This window comes from Elephas maximus, chromosome X (assembly GCF_024166365.1).
Source record: "Elephas maximus indicus isolate mEleMax1 chromosome X, mEleMax1 primary haplotype, whole genome shotgun sequence".
Lineage (NCBI taxonomy): Eukaryota > Metazoa > Chordata > Mammalia > Proboscidea > Elephantidae > Elephas > Elephas maximus.
Window position 1 is genome coordinate 2384234 of NC_064846.1, and position 26149 is coordinate 2410382.

Below are 26149 nucleotides of genomic sequence, written 5' to 3' on the forward strand. Positions count from 1 at the left end.
TCTTAAGTTTCCAGGGCCCTTGGAGAATCCCAGGTTCCCCTTGGCCTTGCCCATCCTGTCAAGCCCAGTCCCTAGCCTTAACACCACCCAGTGAGAGAAGCTGCTGGAAAGGTGGTACCAGCTGCAGGGCTGGAGAGAGCACAAGGCTATTAATCATCCCGTCCCTGCCTTCTTTTCTTCCCTCTAGGTGTCACCACCCTTGGCACAGTGACCGGCACTGTCTCTACCAGCCTTGCCGGTGCTGGTGGCCATAGCACTAGCGCCTCGCTGGCCACGCCTATCACCACTTTGGGGACCATCGCCACCCTCTCCAGCCAGGTGATCAACCCCACAGCCATCACTGTCTCAGCTGCTCAGACCACGCTGACGGCCGCCGGTGGGCTCACCACCCCCACCATCACCATGCAGGTGGGCAGGAGTGTGGCCAGAGTGGGGTGTGGAAAGCCCAAGCCCAAGCGTGTGTGGGCACACACATGACACTAGATGTAGAACCCTGCATGCTTCAAAGCTGAGAATTGCGGCTTTCACCCGGGGCACCCCTTCTCGACTTGGGTCTGCTGCTGTGAGGGGATTATGTCTGCTCACTCTTGATGAGGCTGCACACCTTGGTCATTTCCCGTTGTTACTTAAATCCAAGTTTCTGATGGCTGTCCGCTAGTCCGTCCTGTTGATGCACTGTATTTTAGCCACTGTCAGCCTGTGGACCCTTAGTATGACATGGGCTGTAGCTGCCTGAGCTCCTCTCCTCTTCTCTCAGCCTCTCCCCATCACAGTGGGAGAGGGCGGCGGCCTTCTTCCTGGTCTCTGGGAGTAGAGAGCGCGTGTATTTACCCAGGGCTGTGGCTTTTGGGACTGAGGAGGCAGTCACAGCCAGCACGGGGCGGGGGGGCAGACAGACAGAAAGCAGTGTCACTAATCTTTTCCTGTCTTGCGTTTCCCCCTAGCCTGTCTCACAGCCTACGCAGGTGACTCTGATCACGGCGCCCAGCGGGGTTGAGGCCCAGCCAGTGCATGATCTGCCTGTGTCCATTCTGGCCTCACCGACAACAGAGCAGCCCACGGCCACCGTTACAATTGCCGACTCAGGCCAGGGTGACGTGCAGCCTGGCACTGTGACACTGGTGTGCTCCAACCCACCCTGCGAGACCCATGAGACGGGCACCACCAACACGGCCACCACCACGGTGGTGGCCAATCTCGGGGGGCACGCCCAGCACCCCCAGGTCCAGTTCGTCTGCGACAGGCAGGAGGCAGCTGCCTCACTTGTGACCTCCACAGTCGGGCAGCAGAATGGCAGTGTGGTCCGCGTCTGCTCCAACCCACCCTGTGAGACCCATGAGACAGGTACCACTAACACAGCCACTGTGGTCAGTGCCAATCTCTCAGCCCCCCTGCGAGGTGCAGGGCCCACTGTCTGCTCAAACCCACCTTGTGAGACCCACGAGACGGGCACTACCAGCACGGCCACCACCGCCACCTCCATCATGGCTGGGCAACCTGGGTGCTCTAACCCCCCATGCGAGACCCACGAGACGGGCACCACCAGCACTGCCACCACCGCCATGGCCAGTATCGGCTCTAGACAGCCGGCAGCTGCCAGCCAGCAGCGAGACGGCCGCCCCACCTATGCTGCCAGCACCCTTGCCACGGGTCAGGTCAGTGTGGGCGCTGGGCCGGCTCAGGGATCCCAGAGCTCGGTCAAACCCCTGTGCCAAACCCGCCAGACCAGCTCAACCCACACCACCATGACTTTGATGGCCACGGGGATGCCATGCTCGGCCCCACTCCTGGCACCCAGCCTGGTGCTGGAGGCAGGCTGTAGCAGCACTAGCTTTGCCCAGCTGGCCCCTCCCAGTGGCAGAGTCGGGCCCGGTGGCACCAGCAGCAAGGACGGCCTCATAGCAGACCTGGGCCAGCTGGTGCCTGTGGGGCGACAGCTGGAGACACATCACACCCACACCACCAACACCCCCACCACAGTCCGCTCCACCATGGGCACCGGGGAGGCTGGTGAGGCCCGGGGCATCCTCAAGCCTGTGTGTGAGAGCCATCAGACCAGCTCAACCGGCACCACCGTGACTGTGACAGCCCTGGAGGCACTGCTGGGCCCTTCGACCCCTGTGACCCAGGTCTGCTCCAACCCACCCTGCGAGACCCACGAGACTGGGACTACCAACACGGCCACCACCTCAAATGCAGGTGGTGTCCAGCGGGCATGCGCCAATCCTCCCTGTGAGACCCACGAGACAGGTACCACACACACAGCCACCACTGCCACCTCCAGTGGTGGCTCGGGGCAGCCTGAGGGCGGGCAGCAGCAGGCCCCCGCCAGCTGCCCCTGTGAGACACACCAGACCACCTCCACCGGCACCACCATGACCGTCAGTGTTGGCGCCTTGCTCCCTGATGATGGCGCCACCCACCGGACCCTGGAGGCCGTCTTGGATCCGGTGGCGGCTCCGACCCCAGTGGTCCCCCAGGTCAGCCCCGTACTACTGGCTCCTTTCCCAACTCAGCGGGTCTGCTCCAACCCGCCCTGCGAGACCCACGAGACAGGCACCACGCACACGGCCACTACTGTCACTTCCAACATGAGCTCAAACCAGGGTGAGTGCTGGCGGTCTCCATTCATGCAGGGTTGCCCAGGCCCCCGGGGGTGCACAGAGAGCAGAGCCCCCAGGGGCTCAGACTCTTCCCTTTTGTCACTTCTGAGGCTTCTGACGGTGGCAGACAGCATATCGCTTCCTCTGCAGAGGCCCGGAGTTCACCACTTAGGTTCCATGGACCGCAGCCTTGCAGTGGGCCGGTGGGGAATTAAACAGGCACGTCAGATAAAGCGGGGGCTCGCGTGGAATTCTCCAGGAGATTCTGCTCCAGTCCTTCCTTTTTGTCCTCTTGGAGGACAAGAGGACCCCGCAGTGCGGGGGTGGAGGTTAGGACTTGGGATCCCCTGCTGACTAGCCACATTAGGCCCTCGTGACCCCACTGTCTGTTCCCTCCCACAGACCCCCCACCAGCTGTCAGCGATCAGGGTGAGGTAGAGAGCACCCAGGGCGACAGTGGGAACATCGCCAGCTCCAGTGCTGTCACGACAACTGTGTCCTCCACGCTGACACGAGCGGTGACCACCGTGACACAGTCCACGCCCGTTCCAGGCCCCTCTGTGCCGGTGAGAGCCCTGGAAGGTCTGCTCTGTCCTCTGCCCACCTGCTCAGCCCTTCAGGGCCTGGGATGGCTCCATTGTTGCTATTCTGGAGTTGGGCACCAGGGGTCACTCTTGTATAGCACATGGTGCAGCTGCTAGTGCCGTTTCCAAACCATAAAAGGGCAATCTCGTGCGCAGGACTAGGCTGGGGACAGAAGACAGTCCTCTGCGTGTTCCTCGAGCGCTTTCATTTCCTTAGCTGCTCCACATCACTGGTTGTTTCACTGTAGGCTTGTGAGAGGTTGTCCCCTGAGGCTCTTTGTCTAGATAGGAGTCCTCTCACTGAGGTTCAGTCAACCAATCAGTCTTAAAGGTCTTTTCTCTCCTCCCTCCCCCCACCCCCCGCCCTACGCCCAGCTGCTCTGTGCAACACTGGTCTTCTCCCCCATGTAATAAGTGACCACACAGGCCCCTCAAGAATGGAAGCAGGTCTGTGGGGAGAGAGTAAGGCTGTCCCGCTCCTTGGCCCGACTGCCTTGTTCTGGCCTCCCTCTCCTCCCCTCTGACGGGGACTTCTCTCCCTTTCTAGAGGATCTCATCAATGACTGAGACTACCCCCGGGGCTCTGACCACCGAAGTCCCCATCCCGGCCACGATAACAGTGACCATAGCCAACACAGAAACTTCTGACATGCCCTTCTCTGCTGTTGACATCCTGCAGCCCCCAGAGGACCTCCAGGTCTCACCCGGGCCTCGCCAGCAGCTCCCCCCACGGCAGCTCCTGCAACCAGCCTCCACACCCCTGCTGGGGGAGCCCGCTGACACCCTGGCGGCCACCCAGGCCCCTGACCTCCAGGCAGCCGTGGACTTGAGCAGTACAGGGGACCCATCTTCGGGCCAGGAGCCTGCCAGCTCCGCGGTGGTGGCCACCGTGGTGGTCCAGCCACCCCCGCCCACACAGTCTGAGGTAGACCAGTTGGCGCTCCCCCAAGAGCTGATGGCCGAGGCCCAGGCGGGCACCACCACCCTCATGGTGACAGGGCTCACCCCTGAGGAGCTAGCAGTGACCGCTGCAGCTGAAGCAGCTGCCCAGGCTGCGGCCACAGAGGAAGCCCAGGCCCTGGCCATCCAGGCAGTGCTCCAGGCTGCCCAGCAAGCCGTCATGGGTAGGTGCCTAGGGGACAGGTCCAGGGGACAGCTAGGCTCACTGGATCTCTTCTGCTCAAGGCCAGATGGGAGGGTTCCTGAGCTTCCCCTGCTCAAGACCCCAGACAGGGCTGAGGTGCTGGGGAGTGTGGGCAGCCAAAGAGGTGACCGGAGATGCTGCCTGCGGAACCTGGGAGGGAGGGCAGTGGGGTGGGAAGGCAGGGACCACCCCCCACTGTGTTCTTCCTGAGTAGTGCTTTTCTCCCCTCCCCTCCGGAGCAGGCACCGGGGAGCCAATGGACACGTCCGACGCGGCGGCCACCGTGACCCAGGCAGAGCTGGGGCACTTGTCAGCCGAGGGCCAGGAGGGCCAGCCCACCACCATCCCCATTGTGCTGACTCAGCAGGAGCTGGCTGCCCTGGTGCAGCAGCAGCAGCTGCAGGAGGCCCAGGCACAGCACCACCTGCCCACTGAGGCTCTGGCCCCTGCTGACAGCCTCAATGACCCCACCATCGAGAGCAACTGCCTCAATGAGCTGACTGCCGCCGTCCCCAGCACCGTGGCCCTGCTTCCCTCAACAGCCACTGAGAGTAAGCAGGGTCCCGGCCTTTGCTGGAAGGAGGCTCCCTTGACATGCGGAAGAATTGGGTCTCAGCCTGTGCACCAAGGGGTGTGGCTGCTAGCTAGGGCTGCTCAGCCATGGGCTGGGGTGACCACAGATAGGCTGGGCAGAGGATACTGGGAGGTCTTGGGCCCCAGTTGTAAGAGATGGGGATGTGGTGTGGCCCAAGGTGGGGGCACCATGCACCCAGAAGCCAAGGGGAGCTGTGGGGGGGGTGATTTCGCTCTGACACCATCTTTCTTCCCAGGTTTGGCCCCATCTAACACGTTTGTGGCGCCCCAGCCAGTTGTGGTAGCCAGCCCAGCAAAGCTGCAGGCAGCGGCCACCCTGACTGAAGTAGCCAACGGCATAGAGACGATTGGGGTGGTGAGTTGGGCATGGTGGGCCACGAGGCTGTGCCTCCAGCCCAGAGGGGTGCTTGCCTAATCCTGTCTCCCCGTTGCTGTCTTCCAGAAGCCTGACCTACCACCCCCACCCAGCAAAACACCTGTGAAGAAGGAGAACCAGTGGTTTGACGTGGGTGTTATTAAGGGCACCAATGTAATGGTGACACACTATTTCCTGCCACCAGACGATGCTGTCACCTCTGACGTAAGTGATCTGGGAGCTGGTGCCTTCGGGGCCTGGGTGTGGACCCTGGCCATAGGCATGTACAGCAGAGGTAGGCTGCCATGGGCCATGCCGGAGGGCAGTGAGTGGGGAGTCGAGGGACTTGGAGAGGCTTTGCAGACCCCCAGGGTTGTCTCCTGTCTTGGGTGGAATCGGGTGGAGCGTGGTGAACACCGCCTCTCCTCAGCACCTGGACAAAGTAGAGAGAGGGAATGTCTTTGTCCCCCCAACAGTCACCACAGACCTGCATAATCCCCAGAGTTGCCTTCTGGTCTGTGGGCCTCATGCAGCTTTTTCCCTTTCTCTCTTTGTTCTCTTTGCCTTTTCCACCCTGTTCTCCAGGACGACTCGAGCACTGTCCCGGACTATAACCAGTTGAAGAAGCAGGAGCTGCAGCCAGGCACGGCCTACAAGTTCCGGGTGGCCGGGGTCAATGCCTGCGGCCGGGGGCCCTTCAGTGAGATCTCGGCCTTCAAGACCTGTCTGCCCGGCTTTCCGGGGGCCCCTTGTGCCATTAAGATCAGCAAAGTGAGTGTGGCTGTGGGGTGGTGAGGCTGGTGGGGTCCGCGGAGAGCAGAAAGTGGTTGCTGTCCTGATTCTGTCACCAGTTGCTGGGATGACCGAAGGCAAGTCCCCTGCTGTCTCCCCACCTCCTCCCCTCCGTAGCAACTGTCGGGTGCTGGGCACTCGCTACAGTAAGCTCTCACTCCTTGCCAGCCTTGAGCTGTTGGACACAGCCTGAGGCAGTGTGGGTCCACTTTTCTGATGGGGAGACCGAGACACTGAGAGGCAAGTGACAGATCACACGTGAGGGGGCAGAGCCAGTGTGGGAAGGCTGTGTCCTGAACCCACGGGGGCAGGGTGGAGGCAGCCGTTCTCTGCAGAGCTCTGAACGCCGACGGCAAAACATTGTATTAGGAGGGAAGTGTGAGCTTTCCATGTTGGAGCTTCCTTGGCTCTCCTGGGGCCAGACAGGGTGCACTTAGGTCACAAAGGCTGAAAAAAGCCACTCTTGATCCCTTCGCTTCTAGAGTCCAGATGGTGCTCACCTCACTTGGGAGCCACCCTCTGTGACCTCCGGCAAGATCATTGAGTACTCGGTGTACCTGGCCATCCAGAGCACGCAAGCCAGTGGCGAGCCCAAGAGCGCGGCCCCGGCCCAACTGGCCTTCATGCGGGTCTACTGTGGGCCCAGCCCCTCCTGCCTGGTGCAGTCCTCTAGCCTCTCCAACGCCCACATTGACTACACCACCAAGCCCGCCATTATCTTCCGCATTGCTGCCCGCAACGAGAAGGGCTATGGCCCTGCCACACAAGTCAGGTGGTTGCAAGGTGAGTATTATCTGGGAGGGTCCTTGGGGAAGGCCCCGGGAGGTCAGGCCTGGCAAGTGGTTGAGATTTGTTCCCCACGTGCTAGCTCCCCAAGAATGTTCTGCCATCGGTCTTTCTTTCTCCTAATCGTTCATCCTTTCCTTCAACACGCACCCAGCCCCTCCTGGGGCAAGTGCTGAGCTGGTGGGGGCAGGGGGTTCCAGGACACAGTCCCAGCTGTACTTTGGAGCTTGACGATTAGGGGGTGGTATAGCTATGGGAAAATTTAGCAGAGGGTCCTTCGCCTGGTCTGGGGATGACAGGGCAAGGGACTAGGGCCCTGTAGTCTTAGCTGTCCCTAGCTAGGCTTGGTTTTTTGGAGCACAGATCTTTTACCTCCCTCCTGTCGGCCTTGCCACACTCCTTACTGCCGTCTCCTTACAGAAACCAGTAAAGACAGCTCTGGCACCAAGCCAGCCAGCAAGCGGCCCATGTCCTCTCCGGAAATGTAAGTAGGAAGCCTCTTTCAGGAACCTTCCGAGGTTGGGGGTAGTCAGTGCTTAGGAGGAAGGAGCAGTGGAGACACTAGGGGCCAGGCTTCTTGCTAAGCGGGTAGGGGGTGCTTAACTGGCTGAGAGCCCATGCTAGGGACTGCGGTCCTGCAGTGCTGTTGATGCTTCCTTTCTGCTCTCCCCAAGGAAATCCGCTCCAAAGAAATCGAAGGCAGACGGTCAGTGAGAGGGACGTGGCCAGCACCTGGATTCTTCTCCAGACTCCTCCCCTCCCCTCTGCTTCAGGAACACCGCCTGCCAGGGGCCGGCCACCCCACCCCTACCCTGTTGGCACTTCATTCTTAATGGCCGCCATTCATTTGTTCATGTGCTCGCTCAGTCATTCGTTCATTCCCTCTCGGTTTTTAAACAAACGATCTGTTTAAGAAAGCACATTATACCATTGCTGGTGGGAGGAAGTAGAAGGCGGCAAGTTGGAAAGAGCAGTGAGCACTTGAGAGCAGTGCTTCCTCCTCCTCCTCCTCCCTCGCTGCACCCCCAGCGCCTTCCTGGGGACCCCCTGAACAAGACCTGAGGCCGGCAGGCAACCAGCCCTGCCTGTGTCTCCCACAGATCTGAGAGTGTGAATTAAAACTTTAAGAAAACTCCGAAAAGAAAAACAGAAACCACCCTCTCCAACCCCCATAGAACTTGGAAAGCTTTTCTTCCTGCCGTGGTCTGAGGTAGAGGGGGGCTGCCCAGCCACAGAGGCAGGACTCCTGCCCCGCCCTGCAAGCCCGGACTGCCGCCTCTGCACTTGGCCCATCCGCTTTGACTTTATTTTTTTATCTTTTTGTTCTCAACCACTTAACAACCTTTCCTTAAGCTTTGTCCACCCTGTCTCCGCACAGCGAGTCCACAGGAAGCATAGACATTGTCAGAGGCCTTCGCACTCCCTCTTCTCTCTCTTCCCCTCTTTCCCATGGAAAAAAAAAAGAAAAAGGGGAAGGAGCCCGGCAGCCAGGCTGCACAGCACCTCGTGGGTGGCATGCGGGTGGCCACGGAGCCAAGCCAGGCCTCGGTGGGCAGGGCAGGGGCGACGTCACCAATTGCTGCATCTGTTGTATTTTTTTTAAGTTGACATTGATGAAGTTATGTTTTTATTGTAATTTTAGCCTTAGCGTGTGGGGTTTCGTCTCTTTTTTTGGTTGTTGTTAGCCGTGTACAGAATGTGTATCTTTATTTTTTTCTTTTTGGCTAAGCATTGCCTTGGCAGTGATTTTTCTGGTGGGAGTGAGGAGGAGTCCTCTGGGGGAAGAGAGCTCCGGCCCTTGGGGGTTCTCCCAGAGGAGGGGTGAGCTGCGAAGCTGAAGCTGGATGGGGAGGTGGTGGTCCCCCCACCTAGAGGATCTGGGGCTAGATAAGACAGGCTTCTTAGAAAAGACAAGTGTGGTCCAGCCCGCCCCAGACCAGAATGGAGGCTGGGAAGCTGGCCTCCCTCAGCATAACTGGCCTTGAGGCCAGACCCCCTGAACTGCTCTGACGCACACCCCCAGCAAAGTTGTCATGGGAAAGGGGGAAGGGCGTGAGTTGAGGGGAACCAGGAAGTGGAGGCAGCTGGGGAGGGTAGCGTGGTGCCGCCCTCCAGCGGGGGCAGGGCAGGGACTCTCCACAGCAAGCAGCAGTAGCCCTCCAAGGGCCCAAGGGGAGTGGTTAATGAGCCAGCTTTCTGCCCCACCCCCAAGCTATAGGCAAAGAGCAAAGCTCTTACACAGGTTACACAGAAGGATTTAAACAGGCCACCATCTCTGCCCTGAAAGGCCCTCCCGCCACCGCCTGCGGCTTTGGGGGCCTGGTTCATTGTATTATAGCACATCTCGCTGTGGGAAATGTCACTGTTCAGTCACCTCGGGATCCACATGCCTGGTCCCATTGTTTTCTTCCTGTCCCTCTGCCCGAGCACCCCTTTGATTTCTCTTGTTTCTAAGAGCTGTACACCTGTTCATCTATTGTAGAGTAATCCCCGTGACTCAATATTACCATAGTGCGATGTCGTTTTGTGCTATTTTGAACAATTAAAAGACGTTTTTGAAATAACCGTCTGCTGTCTCTCACTGAGTCCCGGGACTCCCACAAAGAAGGCTGTGGGGCGGGGCAGGTGGCTGCAGTAGCTTTGCTGGGAAAGAGGATCTGGGAAGGCCCCACCCTGGCTCATGACCTTTGGACAAAGCTGGGCTGGCAGCAGGTTCCCCACAGGAGGTCCCAAAGTGGCTGCTATGTGGCACCCAGGCTGAGGGGCCCACTAGGCAGGGGCTGTGGCCTCCCTCTCTGTCCAGAGACCCATTCCCTCCCCTCCCCACCCAGAGGACTGGCACAGGGGAGGCTTCCTCGGGCTCTTGTGCTTGGTTTCTCCCGGTGGGGATCTGAGCCCTACCCACCCATCCGCCAGGCTGTGCAGATATGCCGGTTCTCAGGAGAGGGATCCACGAGGATTTTCACAGGAGGAAAGCAGCGCAGTTACCCTCGGTAGCCAAGTGGAATGCAGGGGTCGCTGTCACAGCCCCGAGGAAGCCACACCAGCCCCACCAGCCAGCCCTGTCTTGGCCACAGAACTGTCAGCATTCAGCTATTGGATGGTGTGGCTAGGACTGGGGGAACTGTTGTGTTGAGTCCTTCGTGCCGACCAGCCAAGAGACCAGAGGGAGCTGGGGACAAGGTAGCCAGGGACCAGGCCCAGGCTCAGCATGCGCAGCTCTGTGTGGTGGGCGGGCCAGTGGGGAGCAGCACCACACCGCAGGGGCTCTCTGGGTCCCAGCGTTCCTGCTAGGGACAATGGGCGTGGGGGGTGCTCCCTCAGCATCCCCCTCCACTTCCCCAATACCCCTGCTGCTTGCCTTTCCTCAGTCCTCATCATCCTGCTGCCAACAAAAGCCCCCTCCACCTCTGTCCTGCCTCGTGTGCTGGAACCATGAGGTGCATTCCTCTCCCAGGCGGCCTAGGCTTTACAGTGTCGTGTGTGTAATCGTCTGGGCCACTTTATGTCCCTATGTAGCCTGTTTATCTCGATACCAGGAGCCCTGGCTTCTGTTCTCCACAGCACCAACTCTGATGCCCCAGAGCTTAGAGGAGAGTGGACTCCTGGGGGCTGGGGCCAGGGAGAGAGGCGGAGAAGTGTCCTTCAGATAGGACCAGGACGAGCAAGGCCCAGAGATGGGAGGATTCTGACCACTGGGGCCCAGGGTCTGTGTAGGACCAGCCCCAGGTGGGGGAGGGGCCTTGTAGATTGGCCAGGAGTGTGATGATGGCCTTTGGGATGCCTCGCCTGGGGTGAGGTGCACGTGTTCCTCCCATCCCACTTCTCTGTCTATTCTTAGACTCTGTCCCCAAGCACCAGCCAGGCCACCCCACCCTCCACCTCCCCTTGCTCACCTGCCTCAAGGCAGCCTGTGATGCACTGTGGAAGGCCAGGGCCACACCGGTACCGTCTTTGGCACTGGTTTCAAAATACTGGGCTTGAGTCTGGGCACACCACTCCTCAGCCTCCCGGGGAGAGACCTGGAGGGGCAAGACAAGGCACTGCTTGTCCAAAGCTCTGGCACTGAACCCAGGGCCAGGCCACCCATGGGAGCCAGAGCCCTCCATGTACCAAACTTGGCCTCGGCTAGGCATTGAGACTGTTAGCGTGTGCATGGGAGGCCAGAGGGGAGAGGCTGGGCATCGTGAGGGGGTGCCCACCGTGGGCCACAAGGCCCAAGCCCCCAAAGTAGAGACTGAGGTTGAGGGCAAAGGTGCACCTGGAGCAGTCAGGAGCGGGCACTCACCTGCCGGCCAGGGAGGTCGGTCTTATTGCCCAGCAGAACAAAGGGAAATTGCTTGGGGCTGGGAGGGTCAGCCTGCATCAGAAACTCTGCCCGCTGAGCAGCCACGGCCTGGAAGGAGGTAGCCACTGTAACATCGAAGACCAGCACGCAGCAGTGTGAGCCCCGATACAGTGCCATCCCCAGAGACTGGAACCTCTCTGCGCCTGCCGTGTCCCAGAGCTGTGCCAATAGGGAGGAAAGGCCAGTTATGCTCCAGGGTACAGTCCATTCTTCGGCAGAAGGGACGACTCAGTAGTCTCAGCTACCCCAGGCCAAGCTGGGGGCTCAGGGCCTCAGGCACTCTGACTGGCACCCATAACTCCCTGTTGATGTGATGTGCCCTGTTGGCAGGGACACAGCTGGGAAAAGTGGGGGACAGTTCAGCCAGCCTTCCTCTGAGCCATCTGGCCGTGTTCAACTGTCAGAGGGGTGCAAGGCCTGGGCCACCGTCCTTACTTGCACAGTGACCCTCTGGCCTTCCAGCTCCATCACTTTGGTGAAAAAGTCTGCGCCAATGGTGGCCCGGTACCGACTGCAGAAGCGGTTGTGGACGAATCGACTCATCAGAGAGGACTTGCCGACCCTGCGGGGTCACAGGTCAGAGGGGAGGTGGGGTCCCCTCCCCGCCTGGGCTCTGGAGCTCTTACTTCCTCCCCACTTCTCTCCGCCCTCCTGCTGCGCCCTGCCTCCCCCCCCGCCCTTCCGGGCCCAGGTCCCCAAGACCCCGGCCCCTCCCCAGGCCTCTCTAGGGCGGCCGACGTGCTGGGCGGGAGGCCTGGCCCACCGGTCGCCTCGCCCCAGCCAGTTCCGCCAGCTCACCCGGCACTGCCCACCAGAAGGATCTTGAGAGGAGAGCTCCCCGCGGACGCCATCGCCCTACCCGGCTCAACGCGACCGCCCAAAAGTGTCCGCGGGGCTGGGGCGGGGTCTGAGGCGCGGGGTCGAGCCGGGGGCGGGGCTGGGCCAGAGGCGAGGCTGCGCGGCCGCCAAGCCCCGCCACTCTCCGCGTGCCCCGCCCCCGCGCCCTGCGGAGCCCGGGCAGAGCGGGTGGGTGGGGCGCGGCTCGGTCAGCTGAGTGGCGGTCACGAGACTGCGACCAGCTTCGTCTGATTTCTTGGAGGACAGGGAGGGATGAGCGGGGTTCTCCGAGTGCGACAGGCCAGTGGTGGGACTTGGGGGGGGGCTATTCTGGAGGATCTCGAAGCTGGTGGGGCACAGCCCTGGGAAACCCGAGGGCTGGGTTGGGAGGCCTGGGGTCCTGGGGGAGACCGGCCGGGCAGTTCTGGGACCTACCTGAGCCTGGGGTGACCCGGGGCCAGAGGAGCCCGATTGAGGAGGCTGGGACCTGGAGACCTGGGGAGGCCTCGTGGGGGCATAGTCTTTAGTCTCCGAGTTCCCCCAGGACATGGAGGAGTGGGAGATCCTGCAGGCCTGGAAGGAGCGCGTGGGACAGGAGCTGGACCGAGTCATGGCCTTCTGGATGGAGCACTCCCACGACCCGGAGCATGGGTGGGCTGCCCCCTTCGGGCACCCTCAGCAGGGTCTTTGCCCGTCCCGAGCCCCCACCCTGAGCTCCCAGCCCACCCTCAGATTTCCCTCCAGCCCTTCTCACCTCCGGTCCTGGGGGCTGGACACAGGGCTGTGGGGGTCTGCGCAGGCCCCCCATCTACTGTTCATGGTACATGTCCCCGACAGGGGTTTTTTCACATGCTTGGGCCGTGACGGGCAGGTGTATGACGACCTCAAGTATGTCTGGCTGCAGGGGAGGCAGGTGAGGGTGCTCCCAAGCATGCAACTCACTAGAGTTATGTGGCCTGCAACTCACTAGGGTACGTGGGCCACTCCCGTCCTGCCTAGGATGAGGCCTCTCATCCCCACAGTCCTCCTCCCCCCAATGGGGATACTTAGGACACCCCCACCCCCAACCCTGAGGACCCCAGTGCTGCCCACTGAAGCCATTTCCCTCCTGTCTCCATACAGGTGTGGATGTATTGTCGCCTGTACCGAAAAGTCAAGCGCTTCCGCCGCCCTGAGCTCCTGGATTCAGCCAAAGCAGGTGCCCGCCCCCATCTCTGAAATTTCTCAGTAGGGTGTTCCTAGAGGGATCTGGAAGTGGTGAAGGGCCTTGGGAGGGCCAAAGGGGGTGGCTTTCTCACCTAAGTTCTAGGATGCACATTTCGCCAATCCCAGGTGGTGACTTTTTGCTGCGCCATGCCCGGGTGACACCTCCTGAGAAGAAATGTGCCTTTGTGCTAACAAGGGACGGCCGCCCTGTCAAGGTGCAGCGCACGATTTTCAGCGAGTGTTTCTACACCATGGCCATGAACGAGTTATGGAGGGTCACAGGGGATGTGCGCTACCAGGTATGGGGCTGTTGAGGCCGACTGCTGGGAGGGCCCCACTTTGGGAGTGGCGGGTCTTCCAAGCCTTCACCTGTGTTGAAAATGGCCCCTTGGCACACTCCTGCTCAGGCTTTCCTGACGCCATCTGTGGGCCAGGCCTGTCATTTTTCCTCCACTCCACCCCGCCACCGCCTCCTGACTACACCATATTGTCATCATGTGTGGAGGGGTGTCTTCTCCCTTCACCTCTGAACCTCCCTGCACACCCCAGGCCCTGAGCAGATGGAGGGGACAGGCCAGGAGGGGACAGGTGCTGCCTCAGCCTGGCCACCCTGGCCCACCCCTCTCCTCCCCCAGAGTGAAGCAGTGGAGATGATGGAGCAGCTCGTCCACTGGGTGCGGGAGGACCCATCGGGGCTGGGCCAGCTGAGGCTCCCAGGGGCCCCCAGCGCTGAGCCCATGGCAGTGCCCATGATGCTGCTGTGCCTGGTGGAGCAGCTTGGGGAGGCGGACGCAGAGCTGGCAGCCAGATATGCAGAGCTGGGGGACTGGTGTGCCGGCAGGATTCTGCAGCACGTCCAGGTGGGGCGGCGGGTGCTCAGGGGCAGGGTGCCTCCTCCCCCCTCCCCCAGAACCTGGCTCTGGTTAGCGGGAGACCTGGCCTGGGCCCACACCCCGGGGCGGGTGGCCGGGAAGGTGGACAGGCCCGGAGAGCCCAATGGGCCAAAGGGCTGAAGGGAGGCTGTGGGAGCCCGGGACCAGTCTCTAGAGAAGAAACCTGGGCCCCATCCCAGCCCATTCTGGGCCTCTTCAGGCAGCCAAGCCCCTCCCCACCCATTAGCCCCCCCTCCGGAGGCCCAGGCCCTACTGTGGATCAGCCCCTCAGACGCCCCGCCCAGGAGCGGAGTCCCGGAGGGAGGAGGGACTTGGGAGACAGAGGTCTTCCTGGCTGGTGGTGTGGGGCTGGAGGCCAGACAACCTTCGTCATGCCCCTTTCACCTGCAGAGGGACGGGCAGGCTGTGCTCGAGAACGTGGCTGAGGATGGCAGGGAACTTGCCGGTTGTCTGGGGAGACACCAGAACCCAGGTGAGGGGGCTAAGTAGGCTGGGGGCTTTCCCCAGGAAGGGTACTCAGCCTAGGTTTCAGGGGGCCGCCTCGCCTCCCTCTACCGAGGACTGGGGAGAGAAGAGGGGCCAGGCATCAGAAGAAGGAGGCTGAGTCTGGGGCCACCAGGAGGGCCTCTGGTCACCTTCAGGGGGGGCTCTCTGCAGGGGCAGGTGCCCAGGTGGGCGTTTAGAGCAGTCCCCACTGTTGGGGAGGGAGGAAGGGAGGCTCCCCTGGCCTCTTCAGGAAGCGTGGTTCCAGCCTTACCCCAACCTCTCACCAGGCCATGCGCTGGAAGCCGGCTGGTTCCTGCTCCGTCATGCTATCCGGAAAGGTGACCCTGACCTACGTGCCCACGTTATCGACAAGTTCATGTTGCTGCCTTTCCGATCAGGATGGGACCCTGACCATGAAGGTCTCTTCTACTTCCAGGATGTTGATGGCCTCTGCCCCACCCAGGTGGGAGAGTGACCCAGGGCCCATGAAGAGCACTGTTCTAAGCTGTCCACTTACTCTCTCATTTGGCCCCCGCCATCACCCAGCAGTGGTTAAGAGCTACGGCTATTAATCGAAAGGTCAGCAGTTCAGATCCACCAGGCGCTCCTTGGAACTTGGGGCAGTTCTACTCTGTGCTACGGGGTCACCGTGAGTCGGAATCGACTCAACAGTGGTGGTTTTTTTTGTTTGTTTGTTTTTATGGTTCAGGGAAGTGGGTGCTTCCTCATCCCTGGGGTTGCGAGAGGCAGACTTAACCCCGGGGATAAGCAGCAGGGCTGGACGAGAACCTCGAGTCAAGTTCCTGATTTGTGTGTTGGTGATACTCACCTCCGTGTGCAGGTGGACTCAGGGAGTGTCTGAGTGACCTGGGGGCTACCTAACAACCACATGCTGGGAGGCTGAAACAACAGCACGTATTCTCCCACGGTTCTGGAGGCCCAAAGTGCGGAATCAGGGTGCTGGCAGGGCCATGCTCCCTCTGGAGGTTCTAGGGGAAGTTCCTTGTCTCTTCCAGCCTCTGGGGGCTGCTGGCAGTTCTTGGCTTGTGGCTGCCGTCACTTCAGTCCGTGCCTCTGTCTTCAAGTGGTCTTCTATCTGCATCTGTTTGTGTCTCTTCTCTTTCTTACAAGGACAGCATTTGCATTAGATCAGGACCGCACTCACCCTACTGTAGTATGACCTCATGTTAATTTAACTCATTACATCTGCAAAGACCTTATCTCCATGTTCACAGGTTCCAGGAGTTTCGGCTCCAAAAATTCTTTTGGGGGGACACAATTCAACCCTCAACAGGGAGCCAGGGTGTCTTTGAAAGGCTCTCTGGTGGGGCTAATGGGCAATCAGGCTGAACCTCAGTCCTGGCTGGGGCTCCGTACAGGGTGGCTGTCCCCGCCATGGTCAGGAGCTGAGTGTCCAAGGCGCTTCAAGACAGGCTGACAAGATAGACAGTACTTTGATTCAAGGGCTAAAGGGGAGGCTTCCCCGCTCTTTTGGAAGGGACCAGTTGGGACACTATCCGTGCTCTGGAAGCCAGAACCGAAAGACATCTTGCAATCAAGCGACAAGTCCCAGGGCTGAGGGGGACCTGGGCTCTAAGCCACTGCCTCTGCTCTGCTCACAGCTGGAGTGGGCCATGAAGCTCTGGTGGCCTCACAGCGAAGCCATGATCGCTTTCCTCATGGGCTACAGTGAAAGCGGAGACCCTGCCTTGCTTCGCCTCTTCTGCCAGGTTGCAGAATACACCTTCCGCCAGGTGAGCAAAGGAGCCAGGGCCTAGTGGGCGGAAGGGAGGGGTTCCCTGGAGCTCGCCCCTCCCCCTACATACTTTCGGAGTGCCTGGAGGTCAGGGTTCCTCCTCCCTTTGTTCCATCAAGCAATATTCTGGTGACTTAAGCAGCCCTGTTAAGCAGTCCTGACCTGGAGTTTACTTTGAGATGGGGGGAGGGGGAGACGGGAAGTAAAGAAGCAACCGAGCCAGTGCTGAGAGCTATGTGGAAGAGGAAAGTAGGCTGAGGGGGCTGGGGGGCCAGGGAAGGCCCCAGGAGCCGGGCATCTAGTTGGTGAGTGGAGCTGTGTGGGGAGGGGTCTGGGGGAAGAGAGTCACGGACAGAGAGAACAGCAAGGGCCAGGCCCATGGCTCAAGTGGGCCTAACAAAGTAGGCGAGCCCCACAGAGTGGGGGGAATAAAGGGGGCGTGTCATGTAAAAAAAAAATTTTTTTTTTTTAGTCATGTGGTCCAACTTAGGGCTAGCCGGTCCAGGGGCTGGCTGGGGGGTGGTAAGTTTCCTGGGGCCCCTGGAACCGAGGACCACACACTGGGCGCCTCAATTAACGCAAAGTTAGTATCTCACAGTTCTGGAGGCCAGAAACCCAAAAGGAGGGTGTGGGCAGGGCCCGGCTCTCTGAAAAGCTCTAGGGGAGGATCCTTGCGCCTGTCTTCCCGCTTCTGGGGGCTCCGGGTGTTCCCTGGCGTTCCTTGGCTTGTGGCACATTACTCCCATGACTGCCTCCTGCACGTGTGTGCTCTCTCTTCATGAGGACGCTTGTCACTGGATCCAGGGCTCGCTCTAAATCCAGGAGGATCTCATTTCAAGTTTCTTAACTAATAACTAGTCACATTTGCAAAGACCATGTTTCCAAATAAGGTCAGCTTCTGAGGTCCTGGGCAGACATGGACTTTGGGGGACACAGGAGGGAGGGCTGTGGGGGTGGCAGGTGGGCGAGGGTGGCGTGGAGCTGCTTTGGCTGAGGGACTGGATGGGCGGGGAGCAGAGGACTGGGGGAGGAGGACGGCGGAGGAGGGCTCCAGCTGTCTGTTGGGGATGTGCTGGGTTGGACATGTCTGTTGGGCACCTGAGTCAAGTGGAGGTGTCAAGCTGCAGCTGGATTTATGAGTCTGTAGTTCAGGGGAGAGGTCTGAGCTGGATACAAAGGTTTGGGTGTCACAGGAATAAGAATGATACTGAGAGCCAGGAGGAAAGGTGAGCTCCTGAAATGTGAAGAAGAGGGAGTAGGGAGGGCCCGGCTAAGGAGACAAGACTCAGCTGGGGTGGGGAAGGGGGTGGGAAGAAAGGCACGGGGCTTTCCAGAGGCCAAAGGAGACGGTACAAGGAGTGAGGAGCTACGAGGAGTGAAGAGAGGGCACGCCGTGGGGCAAGGAAGGTGGTGAAGGAACATTTGTTGTGTTTCTAAAGCCACGATTCAGGCTGTTGGTAAACCCGGGTAGGGCAGGGACTATAGCATGGGCTCCGAAACTTGGGGGACAATCACTCCTGTAACTGAAATTTAGCATTTCCTTCCATTATGAATGGAGGCAACAGACCACAGGGGTATTGGCAATGCCTGACTTTTTCACCAGTAGGAATCCCAAATGTGTTTGTATCATGTTGTCGTCTAGGGTCATGTCCACTAATCACTACTTCCCGCTCTAGGTTAACATTGAATGCATTAACAAAGAACATGTATTATAAGCCACAGTTTTTTTCTTTTAGCTCCACAAGGTGAAATATAAGGAATACATTCTGACAAGACAGAGATGGTAGTAAACAATTTGAAACGTTATAATTGACGGGTAAATCATTACGCACTAGCCCACAGAACAGCAGAATCCAAAAAGCAGACATTCGGACATACAAGGAAAAATGGACAGGTTTGCAATGAGAGTGAGGAATGTTAAAACTCTTCATTAGCTACCTGTGTTAGATTCAGTAGTCAAAAAATAACTAAGGGCCTAAATAACGTAACTAGAACAACAGAATGAATAGAACTATCTTTACTCCCTACAAAGAATACACTGATTTCCATAGGCAGTTTTAAAAGATCTTTTGATAATACATTTCAGTGTAATTAGTTTCCTTTGTGATCCTTCTGAGAGGGCCTAAGATGGGGGCCCTGTAGTATATGCTGGTGAGTCGGGAAGGACAGATGCAAGAGGCCCAGTGGACAAGCCAGGTGCCTGATGGGTTGTGGGCTGGAGAGAAAGGAATGCAGAATCAATGGCCTGAGCTGCTGTCCCCAAGACCGGAGGCAGGCATCAGGCATTGGGTCACACAGAGGGAGGATGAGATGCTCTGGGGATCCAACAGGAGCAATGGGCCAGGCTCACATCTTGACGTTCACACTCTCACCTATTTTTAAGACAGACCAGGGAGAGCAACTTGTTAACAAAGTTAAGTTTGGCAGGTGTCTCCATCAGGGTTCTCTTTCTTTAAATCAATTTTGTTGAAGTGGACAGGGTAGAACAGCTCCATAGGGCTGCCAGGGAGCAGCTGGTGGATTCGAACTGGCAGCCTTAGCAGCCAAATGATTAACCACTGGCACCACCAGGGCTCTTAATTTACATACACCAAATGTATCCATGGTACAATTCCAGTATTGATTTGTACAATTCAATGAGCTACAACAGTGGACAGTCCTGGGTAACCACCACCTCAGTCAAAATACGGAACGTTTCCTTCACCCCGCAAAAGGCAGGATTCTTTTTACTCCATCTTGGCTGGGTTTCTGACAGCAAACCCCTCCCCAAGTCGGTAACACAGCTGGAGCCTGCCTGTTGCCGCCCACCCCTAGAGAATAGGAAAAGCCCCTCACTTTCATCGTTGTATAGAGACGCCTCACGTGGGAATGGGGGCGCGCCTCCCCAGGCCTGTGGCATCTGGGCGGTACCTGCGGGCGCCAGCTGTCGGCTGTCACTGTCTCATTTTTCCAGTTCCGTGATCCCGAGTACGGGGAATGGTTTGGCTACCTGAACCGAGAGGGGAAGGTCGCCCTCACCATTAAGGGAGGTCCTTTTAAAGGTGAGTGGGAGGGAGGTCAGAGGTGCTGGGTGCGGGGTCGCAGAGGCTGGCGCCCTCGCTCTCTCAAGCCCGCTGGCCGACTCTCCCTGCAGGCTGCTTCCACGTGCCGCGGTGTCTGGCCATGTGCGAGGAGATGCTGGACGCCCTGCTGAGCCGCGGTGACCCGGCCGATGTGCCCGTCCGCCTAGGCGCGGAATAAAGCTAAGCTTGCTGTACGTGTGCGTGCACGCGCGTCCGTGGGCCCGCGAGAGGGGGGCGGCCCGGTGGTCACCTGCTCGCCACCATTGGCCCGCCCGGCGCGTTGGGCCGCTCCACGCATTGGTCTTCCTCGCGCGCTGGTCCGCCCCGAGCCCCGAACCGCCCGCTCATTGGCCAACCCTGCGCCTTGGCCCGTCTCCCGCTGGACTGCCCCGCGCATTGCCTCGCTTCGCGCCCTGGACCGCCCTGCACCCTGGTCCGCCCCGAGCACTGGCCAGCCCCGCGCATTGGCCGAGCGGCCAGGAGGGCGGGTCCGGCGGCAGTGCACTTCCGGCCGGTGGCCGAGCCCGGGGCGCACCGCCCCTTCCGCCGTCGTCCCCGTGGGCCCGTCCCCAGCCCCGCCCGGTCGCACCGGTGGCACTCACCACCCGCTCGGACTCGGGACCCCCCGCCGCCGTCATGAACATCCGCAATGCGAGGGTGAGGGGCCGCGGGCGGGGGCGTCCGTCGGCGTCGCGTGGGGGGCGGGGGCCGCGTGCGCATGCTCCTAAGGGCCCCGGCCGCCTGCGCCCCTGGCCCGGGGCAGGCCCCCCGCCGCGCGCCGCAGCCGACGGGAGCTAGGACCCTGCCCTGCGCCAGGCGAGGAAGCCGGCAGGACTGGGCTGGCCCCACCGGCGAGTCCCAGGCCTGTGCGGCCGCTGGCAAGCCCTTTGCTTTGCGCCTTGCCGGGGTCCCAGTGAGGCGGTCTCCCGGAGCCTCCTGGCGCTCACGGTCGTTTCTGGAACGCACGACTTCTGAAGGCCGGTTGTGAGCCAGGCCTTGTGCCGAGACCGACGTTCGCAGGGCCTGGGGTGGGGCGGGGGGGGGGTGAGTGGACATCGCCCTCTGAAGCGCCGAGGCAGCCTGAGTCACCTTCACCCCTGGGCTGCCCCTGCCTCTCCCGCAGCCCGAGGACCTAATGAACATGCAGCACTGCAACCTTCTCTGCCTGCCCGAGAACTACCAGATGAAGTACTATTTTTACCACGGGCTCTCCTGGCCCCAGGTGCACAGCTTTGGCCTTTTGGGGCGGGGAAAGCCAATCTGTGGCAGCTTTGGAGGAGTGGACAAGGGGGCCGGCTGGTCGGGGAAGCCCAGAGTATTTTCAGATAGCGGACAGGGGCAAAGGGAGAAGGCAGTCCCTGGAAGACCAGGTTGGCGGGGCGGGGGGGGGGGGGCCGGACTCCCACCTTTCTCTCGACTCGTCTTCCGGGTTGAGGACAGGGCATGCTGTGGAGTGGGCAAACCAGCAGCCTGGCCTGGAAGTCAGGAGGCGCCATTTGCCGTCACTGAACTTGGCCTGGTTAGACTAGGTCTCCTCTGAGGGCTCTTCTAGTTCTGCCTTGAAGTTGTTTTCTGATTTGTTTTTCCTTCCTGTGCCCAGCTCTCTTATATCGCGGAGGATGAGAATGGGAAGATTGTGGGGTATGTCCTGGCCAAAATGTGAGTCTCCAAGGAGGGAGAGGGAAGCTGGGAACTGGGCAGGGGACCCTCAGGGGCATGGACACTGTACATTTTTGGTGGGGCTGTCTGTGCTTTTTAAAAACGGTAGATTTTAGAGTTTTGGGGTTATAGAGAGATTATGGGGAAAGTGCATTTTCTATGCACCGTCTCTCTTTGCTCACGTGGTAGGGGTCTTCTGTTCTACCATGCTACGTTTGCTATAAATGATCCAATTTTGCTGCACCATTATCGACTGAAGTTCATACTTTACATCAGGGTTTACTCTTTGTATTGTGAACCCCTACCGGTTTTGGAAGATACATACTGGTAAAGTCACGTGTCCACCTTTACGGTACCGTATAAAATAATTTTGTTGCCTTAAAAATGTTCTGTGCTCCACGTATTCTTCCCTCACCACCTCCTCCTAAACTCCTGCCAATCACCGATATTTTTATCGTCTCTATAGTTGGAGTCACACAGGATGTAGCCTTTTCAGACTGGCTTCTTTCACTTAGCAATATGCACGTGAGCATTTTCTTTTATAGTTAAAGACTTTTCCACTGTATTCCATTGACACTGCACGTTCTGGTGGTTGCTTCATAAGATTTTCAGGCAGTAAGCTGGGTGCAGGATCGGCTGCTCTGACAGGAAAGGTTCCCCGCGCTCCTCCCCCAGGTGCCCTGTGGGATTGGTGTTTGTCACAGCCTCCTTCCTGATCTCTCACCTTTCTCCGCACTCTAGGGAAGAAGACCCAGATGATGTACCCCATGGACACATCACATCGTTGGTGCGTAGATCCACCTCCAGGCTCTGGCGGGCTGGAAGGAGGGTTAGCTGAGGCAGTTCTTGAGCCACTGCCCCCTGCCAACTCCTCTCCCACCAGGCTGTGAAGCGTTCACATCGACGTCTTGGCCTGGCACAGAAGCTGATGGACCAGGCTTCCCGAGCTATGATCGAGAACTTCAACGCCAAATATGTCTCACTGCATGTCAGGAAGAGGTGGAAGCCGGGGCTGGGGGGAGGGGGAAAGGGAGGAAGAGACCAACCTGACAGGAGTCCTGGGGTGCCCTGGCTTTTGGAGAAAATAGGGGAAGTGGGGTCGTTGGGAAGATGGTAGGGGGAAGGGCAGGACCCAAACATGCTAGCCTCTCCCTGGCCAAGTCTGTGCAGCTCAGCAGTGCCTTATTTCCCTGCAGTAACCGGGCTGCCCTGCACCTCTATTCCAACACCCTCAACTTTCAGTAAGTAAATCTAGACTTTTCTAAGGGGCTGGGGCTGGTCCCTCTGGAGGGCTGCAGTGGACTAAGCTGCCCTCCAGCAAGCAGGGCGGGGCAGGTGGAGGTATAACCTGGAGTCTGTTGAGATGGGGAGGAGGACATGGACCCTGATGCATTCAAGGTGCCTCCTCCACCGTCAGTGACCATTGCTCTTTGACATCTGCTCACTGTGCTGTGATTGCAGGAGGAGGTGTCCGTGTGTCTTGCTGAGTGGTGGAGCAGTCACTTGGTGCTCCTGGGGTTAGGACAGTGTTGGGAAGAGCTTTCTGGTGAAAGCTTGAGAGCAAAGAGATGAGGGCCTAGTGCACGAGCAGAGGCTGAGGAGAAGGACTGAAAGTGGCCAGACTCCTAGAAGCTTCTAAGTGAGACCAGGAGAAAGGAATGCAGTGCTCTGGAAACCTAAGAATGTGCACCAGGGAAGGGCCATTAGGAAGAGCAGTGTAGGGATCTAGAACCCTGACATCCTAGCAGATGAGGGCAGGATGGCTCAGGGAAGTGGGAGTCTCCGTGTGCCCAGTTCTCAAAGGGAATCTGGCAGGGAGCTGGCTGCACCCAGTCCACAGTAGCGAAAGCCACTTGAAAGTGAGGCCTCCCCCCAGGATAGTGCTTAGCTTCAGTTTGGTGGGGGAGGAAGAGGAGAGCTAATGTGGAAAGTGGTGGTCTCCAGGACTGGACATTTAAGGAGGAGTCTCTGCCCTAGGTAAGGATGCCTCTGGTGGCAGCTGCTTCATAGGCCAAAGCGACAGGCTCAGTTCCCCTTCTAGAACCAGGCTGCCTGAGTCTGCAGCAGCCCCTTTTTGCTTGCTTTTGATGGCCAGGACAGGGGCCAGCCATGTGTATTTGGTAGCAGGGAAGATCAATTCCTTGGCTCCAGCATCCCAAAAGCCACAGTGACAGGCCTTTGCTGGCCCTGTTAGTAACGCCGAGTGGTCACAGGGCCTGTGGGGGAGAAGGCTCTGGGTATGGCATTCTGCCTCCTGTTTGGCTCTGTTGGAAAGGGCCACGGGAAGGCCATGGTACGAATGGTGCTTCTGGAAATCAGGCTCTTTGGGCTGGGTTTGCTGTCTTCGGGGGAAGAAATGACACCCTGCCTCACTCGCGTGTGGTGCTAGAAAGCTGAGTAGCAGCAGCTCCCAGAGTTGGCCTTGTTCTCCACCCCGTCCCAGGATCAGTGAAGTGGAACCCAAATACTACGCAGATGGGGAAGACGCTTATGCCATGAAGCGGGATCTCACTCAGATGGCAGATGAGGTAAGAGTCCTGCCAAGCCCAGGCAGCAGTTCCCGCAGACGAAGACAGGAAGGCAGGTAGGGGAAGCCTTGCTGGAGGGGACAGTGAAGGTAAACAGTGGCCGGAAGGTGAGACTGACTTTGGATGGCAGCTCTTGCTGCCACATTGCTGGGAATCGTAGGCCGTCTTGACCTCGGTTACCCAAGCTGTAAAGTGGGGAGATGGGACTTGGCTGAGTTTGGAAAGAGCCCATCCAGCCAAGATGGTCTGTTAAAAAGCTTGTGTGTGCCCTGAGACGTGACGTGGGAGGAGTGGGGCCGAATGGCGGTTGGGCATGCTGAGAGCTGTGGCCCAGGGATGGCCATGGCCTGTCTCCAGGCTTGGGGTTAAGACAGAACAGGGCTGAGGAAATACACAGTTGGGTCCTGACCAGGGCTGTACAAGGGTATAGCTCTCCTCGTGGGCAAGGGCTGATCATCCCCATTTTACAGGTAAGAAAACAGGCCCAGAGAGGGGCAGGGCCTTGAAGAAGTTAGTAGCAGAGTTACGACTCAGCCTAGGCTTCCCAACTTAGTCCTGTGTCCCCTGTCCCCAAGGGGACGAGGGTTGCCCAAGCCTTGTCAACTACCTGTCGTTGGTTCCCAAAAGCTCTGGAGACTTAGGCCCCTGTCTCTTTCCTCCTCCTTCTCCCTGGGATTCTGGTGGCAGCTGAGGCGGCAGCTGGAGCTGAAGGAGAAGGGCAGGCACGTGGTACTGGGGCCCATCGAGAACAAGGTGGAGGCTAAAGGCAATTCACTTCCAAACTCGGGCGAGGCCTCCCGGGAGGAGAAGGGCCTGGCTGCTGAGGATAGTGGTGGTGACAGCAAGGACCTCAGTGAGGTCAGTGAGACCACGGAGAGCACCGATGTCAAGGACAGCTCAGAGGCCTCTGACTCGGCCTCCTAGAGCCTGCCGCAGCACTTCTCCCTGCCCACCATGCCTCCGCTCACCCTGGCCTGCCCTAGCCCAGCCCCACCTGAGTAGGTTTCCCAATAAAGCTCACCCTGTGGCGTTGGGTAATCTGTGTGTGTGTGCACATTTGAGTGGGCAAGCCTTTCTTCCGCCCTTCTGTGTCTGTGTGGACATGAACTGGACAGTCTTTTGGCCCAGACCATCCTGCCAAGTCCAAGTAGAAGGGAAGAGTCTTTCCAGGGCTTCGGTGGTGGGCTCCCAGTGGCTTGCGCTTCTGCCCTGTTGGATGGCCTTTAGACCCAGAGGAGGAAGACTGGAGTTCTGGGAGAGATCCTTTCCAGCCCAGACTGCCTTGGTGGGCCTCAGCATCCTCATGAGTATTTCAGGGTTGAACTGGATGACACCAGTTCCCGGACTGACTGTTCTGAGGGGCAGGCCTGGGCCAGCCAGCACAAAGGTGTTTCTGCTACCCCTGGTCTCCTTTCTGGCCTCCGCTTGGGCCCTTACAGTGAGCGTCGGTATTGCCCAGGGTCCCACCTTCAGCCTATGCTCTCTGCTGCCAGCTCTCCAGTTCACAGCTCCGAGACGCTTATGTCTAACTGCTCATCTGCAGATAACTACAGATGTCCTATCTGGGTAACGGCCCAGCCATCTGCCAGGTTGCCCAGGCTTTGTCAACTACCCATCCTTGACTTCTCCCTCTCTTGTCTCGTCGAAACGGTCACCAAGTCCTGCATGTCCCACTACTGTAATACCTCTTGACCGTACTCATTAAAAAAAAAAAAAAGACTCGTTTTTAGTAGTTTTAGACTTACAGAATCCTGAACAGACAGTACATAAAAAGTTCCATCTCCTCCACCCCTCATCCCCACGGTTGCCCAGCTGTTATCTTGCATTCGTGTGGTGTACTTGTTATAATTGATGAACCCTTTGAAACATTACTAGCCACAGTCTACGGTTGACACCAGGGGTCACTCGGTGTGCTGCGTAATGACGTGTCCACCACTCTCAGGGGCTCACCCTAACTCTGGTGCTCCGCCTTTTGTCCCTGCCCTTCCCTCGGCCTGAAACGCCATGATCTGCTGCGCCAGGTGCCTGTGCGGGGCGCTGCCTGGGCCCGCCCACCTCCCAGGGCAGGCAGGCTTTCGCGCTGAGTGATTCCGCTCTGCGCCGCTGGTGCTCCGGCTGGCGCGGGCCATGCGAGGCGAGGCGAGGCGAGGCGGCTGGGGAAGCGCTGCAGAGCCGGGAGGAGGGCCGGAAGGGTGCGTCTGCACAGCCTCCCGTTCGTCAGCCTGCCGGCTCGGCAGGAGCTGTGCTCCGATTGGCTCAAGGCTCCAGCTACGGTCCCTTCCTGTTCGCAAGCCGCGGCGCCCTTCGTTCCCAGGCTCCGGTTGGCCCCCTGCGGCGGGGGGCGGGCTCTGCGCGGCCCTGCGCGGTGGAGCAGCGCTACTGCGCAAGAGCCTGCGGCGGCTCGGTGGTCGGGCTGCGCCGTCTTCCTTCCCCTCCTGGCCGGCCCGCCCTCCTGCCCTCGGCGCCTGCGTCCTAGACTGGCCCATCAGACGCTCAGCTTCCCCTCCGCTCACATG

General features: G+C 59.2%; 4 protein-coding genes across 18 annotated transcripts in view; 3 read left to right on the top strand and 1 right to left on the bottom strand.

The window, feature by feature from the left end:
* The window catches only part of HCFC1 (host cell factor C1), a 23757-nt gene extending 16134 nt beyond the window's left edge, over positions 1-7623 (top strand). For 4 of the 8 annotated variants that reach the window (XM_049871381.1, XM_049871376.1, XM_049871382.1 and 1 more), the window contains 11 exons: positions 188-408; positions 945-2607; positions 3006-3169; positions 3735-4311; positions 4571-4882; positions 5162-5280; positions 5368-5505; positions 5866-6051; positions 6555-6855; positions 7279-7342; positions 7533-7623. In XM_049871381.1, the coding sequence (XP_049727338.1) occupies positions 188-408; positions 945-2607; positions 3006-3169; positions 3735-4311; positions 4571-4882; positions 5162-5280; positions 5368-5505; positions 5866-6051; positions 6555-6855; positions 7279-7342; positions 7533-7572 (3785 nt within the window). In that variant the 3' untranslated portion in view covers positions 7573-7623. The remainder of the gene's footprint in view (positions 1-187; positions 409-944; positions 2608-3005; positions 3170-3734; positions 4312-4570; positions 4883-5161; positions 5281-5367; positions 5506-5865; positions 6052-6554; positions 6856-7278; positions 7343-7532) is intronic. The other 4 variants (XM_049871380.1, XM_049871383.1, XM_049871377.1 and 1 more) reach the window with 3 other exon arrangements.
* On the bottom strand, positions 5495-12148 carry LOC126068648 (uncharacterized). Of its 5 annotated transcripts, none has more exons than XM_049871390.1 (5): positions 12005-12148; positions 11642-11768; positions 11147-11254; positions 10755-10880; positions 5495-5713 (listed from the first exon to the last, which is right to left on the bottom strand). In XM_049871390.1, exons 1-5 carry the CDS (start codon positions 12055-12057, stop codon positions 5495-5497), a joined length of 633 nt encoding a protein of 210 aa, XP_049727347.1. In that variant the 5' UTR covers positions 12058-12148. The 5 variants fall into 5 exon arrangements, with proteins under 5 accessions (XP_049727347.1, XP_049727345.1, XP_049727346.1 ...); XM_049871388.1 differs by having other exon boundaries at positions 11147-11365; XM_049871389.1 differs by having other exon boundaries at positions 11147-11365; positions 12066-12143.
* Positions 12149-12168: 20 nt separating this feature from the next.
* On the top strand, positions 12169-20659 carry RENBP (renin binding protein). 3 transcript variants are annotated; one of them, XM_049871385.1, is made up of 12 exons: positions 12169-12232; positions 12588-12694; positions 12881-12956; positions 13166-13241; positions 13376-13548; positions 13885-14109; positions 14533-14614; positions 14916-15091; positions 16251-16382; positions 19338-19425; positions 19518-19637; positions 20570-20659. In XM_049871385.1, the coding sequence occupies exons 2-11, from the start codon at positions 12591-12593 to the stop codon at positions 19622-19624; spliced, it is 1239 nt and encodes a 412-aa protein (XP_049727342.1). In that variant the 5' UTR covers positions 12169-12232; positions 12588-12590; the 3' UTR covers positions 19625-19637; positions 20570-20659. The 3 variants fall into 3 exon arrangements, with proteins under 3 accessions (XP_049727342.1, XP_049727341.1, XP_049727343.1); XM_049871384.1 differs by lacking the exon at positions 12169-12232 and adding an exon at positions 12241-12343; XM_049871386.1 differs by lacking the exon at positions 12169-12232 and adding an exon at positions 12302-12350.
* On the top strand, positions 19988-24675 carry NAA10 (N-alpha-acetyltransferase 10, NatA catalytic subunit). Of its 2 annotated transcripts, none has more exons than XM_049871394.1 (8): positions 19988-20103; positions 20570-20668; positions 21047-21087; positions 21847-21892; positions 21989-22104; positions 22302-22346; positions 23549-23633; positions 24321-24675. In XM_049871394.1, exons 1-8 carry the CDS (start codon positions 20083-20085, stop codon positions 24555-24557), a joined length of 690 nt encoding a protein of 229 aa, XP_049727351.1. In that variant the 5' UTR covers positions 19988-20082; the 3' UTR covers positions 24558-24675. The 2 variants fall into 2 exon arrangements, with proteins under 2 accessions (XP_049727351.1, XP_049727350.1); XM_049871393.1 differs by having other exon boundaries at positions 21047-21105; positions 24321-24673.
* The last annotated feature ends 1474 nt before the right edge of the window (positions 24676-26149 follow it).

Coding starts and splice junctions, on each gene's coding strand:
- LOC126068648 (XM_049871388.1), bottom strand. CDS start 12,057: ATGGCGTCCGCGGGGAGCTCTCCTCTCAAGATCCTTCTGGTGGGCAGT. Junction 11,769..12,004: donor CTTCTGGTGGGCAGTGCCGG/GTGAGCTGGCGG, acceptor GTGACCCCGCAG/GGTCGGCAAGTCCTCTCTGA. Junction 11,366..11,641: donor GCCAGAGGGTCACTGTGCAA/GTAAGGACGGTG, acceptor CTATTGGCACAG/CTCTGGGACACGGCAGGCGC.
- RENBP (XM_049871384.1), top strand. CDS start 12,317: ATGAGCGGGGTTCTCCGAGTGCGACAG. Junction 12,957..13,165: donor TCTGGCTGCAGGGGAGGCAG/GTGAGGGTGCTC, acceptor GTCTCCATACAG/GTGTGGATGTATTGTCGCCT. Junction 14,110..14,532: donor GGATTCTGCAGCACGTCCAG/GTGGGGCGGCGG, acceptor TTTCACCTGCAG/AGGGACGGGCAGGCTGTGCT.
- NAA10 (XM_049871393.1), top strand. CDS start 20,083: ATGAACATCCGCAATGCGAGG. Junction 20,104..20,569: donor TGAACATCCGCAATGCGAGG/GTGAGGGGCCGC, acceptor CCTCTCCCGCAG/CCCGAGGACCTAATGAACAT. Junction 22,347..23,548: donor TCCAACACCCTCAACTTTCA/GTAAGTAAATCT, acceptor ACCCCGTCCCAG/GATCAGTGAAGTGGAACCCA.